This window comes from Malurus melanocephalus, unplaced genomic scaffold (assembly GCF_030028575.1).
Source record: "Malurus melanocephalus ecotype Western Australia unplaced genomic scaffold, MMel_1.1 scaffold_1241, whole genome shotgun sequence".
NCBI lineage: Eukaryota > Metazoa > Chordata > Aves > Passeriformes > Maluridae > Malurus > Malurus melanocephalus.
In genome coordinates, this window is record NW_026624473.1 from 15,794 (window position 1) to 20,591 (window position 4,798).

The 4,798-nt window shown below is 72.8% G+C and overlaps 1 protein-coding gene across 1 annotated transcript; it reads right to left on the reverse strand.

Moving 5' to 3' along the window:
* Positions 1-211: 211 nt before the first annotated feature.
* Positions 212-1,755, reverse strand: JUND (JunD proto-oncogene, AP-1 transcription factor subunit). The gene has a single exon (XM_057387528.1). The coding sequence runs from the start codon at positions 1,685-1,687 to the stop codon at positions 746-748; it is 942 nt and encodes a 313-aa protein (XP_057243511.1). The 5' UTR covers positions 1,688-1,755; the 3' UTR covers positions 212-745.
* Between the last annotated feature and the right edge of the window lie 3,043 nt (positions 1,756-4,798).

Below are 4,798 nucleotides of genomic sequence, written 5' to 3' on the forward strand. Positions count from 1 at the left end.
ACCCCCTCGCCCTCCACCCTCTCCCGTGACTCCCAGAGTCCCTTTTCCAGCCCCGGGGGACCTCGCTCCCCGCTCCCCGACCTCCCTCATCCCCCAAAACTCCCCGAACCCCGCCGGTCCCCGCTCCCCCCCCGCCCCAAGATGGCACCCGGCCGCGCCGCTTCCTGCCCGCGCCGCCCCTTCCCTTCCCGTCCCTCCCCGGCGCAGCAAACAGCGAGAGGCCAATACTCGGTGTCGCGGGGTTTTACTGGGACCTGACTGGAATGTGTGGGGCGCGGAGGGGCCGGGGGGGGGGTCGGCCCGGGTCACCCTCAGTCCGTGCTCGGGGGGACCCCCCGGCTGCTCCCACCCCGCGGGGCGTGCTCGGCGCCCCCCGTCCGGAGCCGGTCCCGGTGCTCCCCTCAGACCCCTCAGTCCGTGTCCGGGGAGATGAAAGGGGGGCGATCATCGCTTCTCTTCCTCCCCTCGGGACTCCTCAGTCGCTGCCCGGGGCGGGCAGGGCGCTCCCCCCCAATCCCTGCCCGGGACCCCTCGGTCCGTACCCGGAGCAGGGCGAGCGCTTGCCCCGCTCCGCTCAGTCCGTGCCCGGGACCCCTCGGTCCGTTCCCGGGGCGGGGCGGGCGCTCTCCCCGCGTTCCCCTCGGTCCGTGCCCGGGGCAGGGCGGGCGCTCCCCCCGCGTTCCCTGGGTCCTTGCCCGTTCCCCTCGGTCCGTGCCCGGGCTCGGGCCCCCCGGCCCGCCCGGGGTCAGTACGCCGGCACCTGGTGCTGGTGCTGCGGCAGGAGCTGGCAGCCGCTGTTGACGTGGCTGAGCACCTTCTGCTTGAGCTGGGCGACCTGCTCGCGGAGCAGGCTGGCGGTGGAGGCGAGCTCCGTGTTCTGGCTCTTGAGGCTCTTCACCTTCTCCTCCAGCCGAGAGATCCGCTCCAGCTTCCTCTTGCGGCACTTGGAGGCGGCGATGCGGTTCCTCAGCCGCTTCCGTTCCGCCTTGATGCGCTCCTGCGTGTCCATGTCGATGGGGGACAGCGGCGGGCTCTCCCCGAAGCTCGGCACCTCCGGTACGATCTGCGGCTCGTCCTTTAGCGGCGGCGGAGGCGGCGGCGGCAGCCGCGGCGGCGGCGCCGCGAACGGGCCGGGGTCGGCGGCGTAGCTGACGGCCGGGTAGGTGCTGAGGTTGGCGTAGACCGGSGGCTCCGGGGCCATCCCGGCGGCGGGCAGCTCGCCCGCTCCGCCGCTTCCTCCCCCGCCGCCGCCGCCCGCGCCGCCGCCGCTCCCCGCCGCGCCGCCGCCCAACTGGTTCTGCTTGTGCAAGTCCTCGAGCGCCTTCACGAAACCCTCGGCGAACTCCTGCTCCTCGGAGGCGGCCGCTTTAGGGTAGAGGAACTGGCCGCTGGTCGGGGTGGTGGTGACCAGCCCGTTGGACTGGATGATGAGCCGCTCCAGCTCCGGGGACGCCAGTTTGAGCAGCCCCAGCTCGGCAGAGCCCAGCAGCCCCGCCGCCTCGCCGCTGGCCGCGCCGGGAGCTTTCAGCGCCGCCGCCACCTGTTCCGGTAAGGCCATCCCGAGCGCGTCCTTCTTCATCATGCTGCCGCCGGGGAAAGGCAGGAGGAGCCCGCTGCTGCCGGAGGACGGGGCGAAGCCGCTGCCGAGGCCGCTCAACACATCATCATGGTAGAAGGGTGTTTCCATCCTCCTCCCCCGCCCGGCTGCGGGGGTAAACGGCGCCGGGGCGGGGGGAGGACCGGGGCGAGGAGGGCGGGGGGCACCGGCCGCGGCCCCGCTCCTGCGCGCGCGCACACGCGTCTGCCGCCGCCGCGCGCCCCGCGCCGCCGTTAAATACGCGGTGCCGTGGCGGTGACCTCACCGCGCCGCGCCGCCATTGGCTGCAGATGACGTCCTCGCCCGCCGTTCGTTTGCATGCGGGGCGTGTCCTCGTTCGGCGGAGGCGGCGCCACGCCCACCCCCGGGCCACGCCCCCTCCCCCGTCGCCGCGGCGACCGGCGGGTAAACGGGACAACAGCGCGCGGGGCCCCGGGGGTGACGTCAGCGCGGGGGAGGGGCGGTCACGTGGCCGCGTTCTGCGCGCCCCCGCCGGGCCCGACGGGCACAAAGGGAGGGGMGGGAACCGGGAACGGCACCGGGAACCGGGCACGAGAACCGGGCAYRRGAACCGGGCATAAGAACCGGGCACTGGAAGAGCCGGGCACCTTATACACCGGGAAACGGAACCGGGAACTGGGCCCGGGAACCGGGAATGGGATAGGGAATCGGGAATTGGGCATGGGGATAAGGAATCGGGAATGGGAATGGGAACCGGGCACGGGAATTGGCCACTGGGAACCGGGACCGGGCGCAGGGTACCGGGAATTGGCCGCAGGGCACAGRAGCCGGCCACCACCGGGCACTGGACTCCAGGTACCGGCACCAGAACCGGCCCTGGCACGGGCACCGGGCACCAACACTGGCACCGAGCCGGAGCCCGGCTGTAAAAGGGTACGAGAAAGAACGAAGTAAAGAAATAAACACACCGGGCCAGTCACGGCCACGGGGCCTAACGGGAACCTCTGAGGACAGCCAGGCCACCACCCATGCGGGTCACACCGGGACAGGCCACCGGCAGCGCGGCCGGACAGTGCCCGGGCACAGCAGGGTTCGTGTGGCCTGTCCCTGCACGTCCCCACACCGCCCTTGTCACAGCCTGTCCTCTGTCACCACCCCGGTGTTTGTCACCGGAGCGTCCCGGTGGCACCGGGGTTTGCCCAAGGAACGGAACGGCCCCTCGCTCCGGCCAACCACGGTTCAGCGCGGGTGGGGGTCACACTGGACGGTCAGTGCGGCCGGACCCAGCCCGGTGGGTCAGCCCGGTGGGTCAGCCCGGTGGGTCTGCCCGGTGGGTCAGCCCGGTGGGTCCGCCCGGCGGCACCGGGGAAGGAGTTAACGGCGGTGGCGGTGGCGGTGGCGGTGGCAGACGTCACGGCCGGCCAAGCCCGCGGGCGGCTGAGGGGGCGGATCGGCGTCAGCGCTTGACGTCACCGGCGGGGGGAGGCAGCGCCGGTGGCCGCCGATAACCCCCCCTCACCGGGCAGGATGCGGCCCCCGCGCCGCCGGCCCACGGCCCCGGCACACGCGGGACCCCGGGGACAGCGGGGCGGGTGACGCCGAGCCGGCCCTAATTGCGGCCAGATGCTGCCGGGGCCGCGCTAACGAGCGCCATAAATCAGCGGTGCCGCTGCCGGGGCCGCGGGGGGACTCGGGGGATTCTGTGCCGGTGCCGCGCTGACCCCGCGCCCCCGGTTCTCCGGCTCCGGTGGGTCCGTCCTCAGCCGGTGGGGACGGCGTGGGGCACGGCACGGGGGGTGGGGACAGCGTGGCACGGGGCACAGCGCGGCCCTGGCTTCAGGGGACACGGATGGCACCCAGGGCAGGGCTGGGGCAGCGCCGGGACGCGCCGTGATGGCACTGGGGAAACTGAGGCACGAGGGAACGGCTGGGGCCTCCCCTCCCCCAAGAGCTGCGGTTAATTAAATCCCAAATAAACGCAGTTCGTTAAATCTCAGCCAAAGCAGAGCGGCCCCGGCCCTGCGTCCCCCGCTGTCCCCGGTGTCCTGTCCCGGGGGTGGTGCCGCGGTCCCCGGGGGCTCGGTCGGGGAGCAGCTCCCAGGTGAAGCCCCATCCGCGTTTCCGCTCCAAACCCGTCATTACGGGCGCGGCCGCGGCCGGACCGGCAGGTTCAGACTTTCCATCCTGCGCAAACCCGGCCGGCGAGGGAGCGGGACCAGAGCGGGGGGCACAGGCGCCCCTCGTCCCTGCCCCAGCCCCGCTCGGTGTCCCCAAGCCGGGGACGCACACGGGCACTGCCACCCGCGCCCCACGGGCACCGGGGCGACCCGCAGCGAAACTGGGGCGAGCAGAACCAGCTTTGGCTGGCGGTGCTGTCGGCAGTTCCAGGGAGGAACCAGGCGGCCCCGGGGCCTCCCGGGAAGAGCGGCTGGCCGGTGGCCAGGGATGCGAGCCACGAGCCGCGCTCCGGCCGGGCCCCGCCACCCCCGCAGCCCTCCCCGCGGCTCCCGGGGCTCGTCCTGCCGTGTCCCCCCCACCTGCTCCCGGCCTGTCACCGCTGCCACTCGTCCCGCGCGTCCCTCGTCCCCGAACCCAGAACGCGACGCCCGCAGCGAGCCGGCGGCTTCATTTTCTTAATGAGCGCTTAATGAGGGGCWTGAATCAGTGGCCCCTTGCGCCTCCCGCGAGGGCAGAGCCGTGGGGAGGTCCCCGTGCTGGTGGCGGTGCCACCGTGCCCACGGCTGTTCCCGGAGGTGGCGGGGCCACTGAGTCACCGTGCCCTGCCACCTGCCAGCCGGGCTATATTTACCCCGGAGCGGGCGGCGGGGATTTGGGACGAGCCCACGCGGCCACCGGACCTCGAGCGAGGCCACGGCCACCACCAGAGCATCCCCGCGGGTCCTGCTGTCCCCATCTCCAACAGGACCATTCCCCGATGCCACCAGCCCCGCGACACCGACCCCACTCCGGCCAGGAGCTGAGACAAAGTGCCGGACACTGAGAGCACGGAGTCCCGGGGCCGCATCCACGTGCCAAAAACACCCTGGAAAAGGGAACAAAAGCAGGGTTTGCACCCCGGGATTGGCACGGCGGGCACCGGGCACGCAGGGGAAGCTGCCTCTTAGTCATTGCCACGGGCAGGGAGAGAGGAACCGAGCCGGGAAAAACGAGAAGTCGCAGCTGCCACAGCGCCTGTCCCCAAAGCTGCCCCCGTCCCCGAGGAACCCCCGAGGGCCTCCG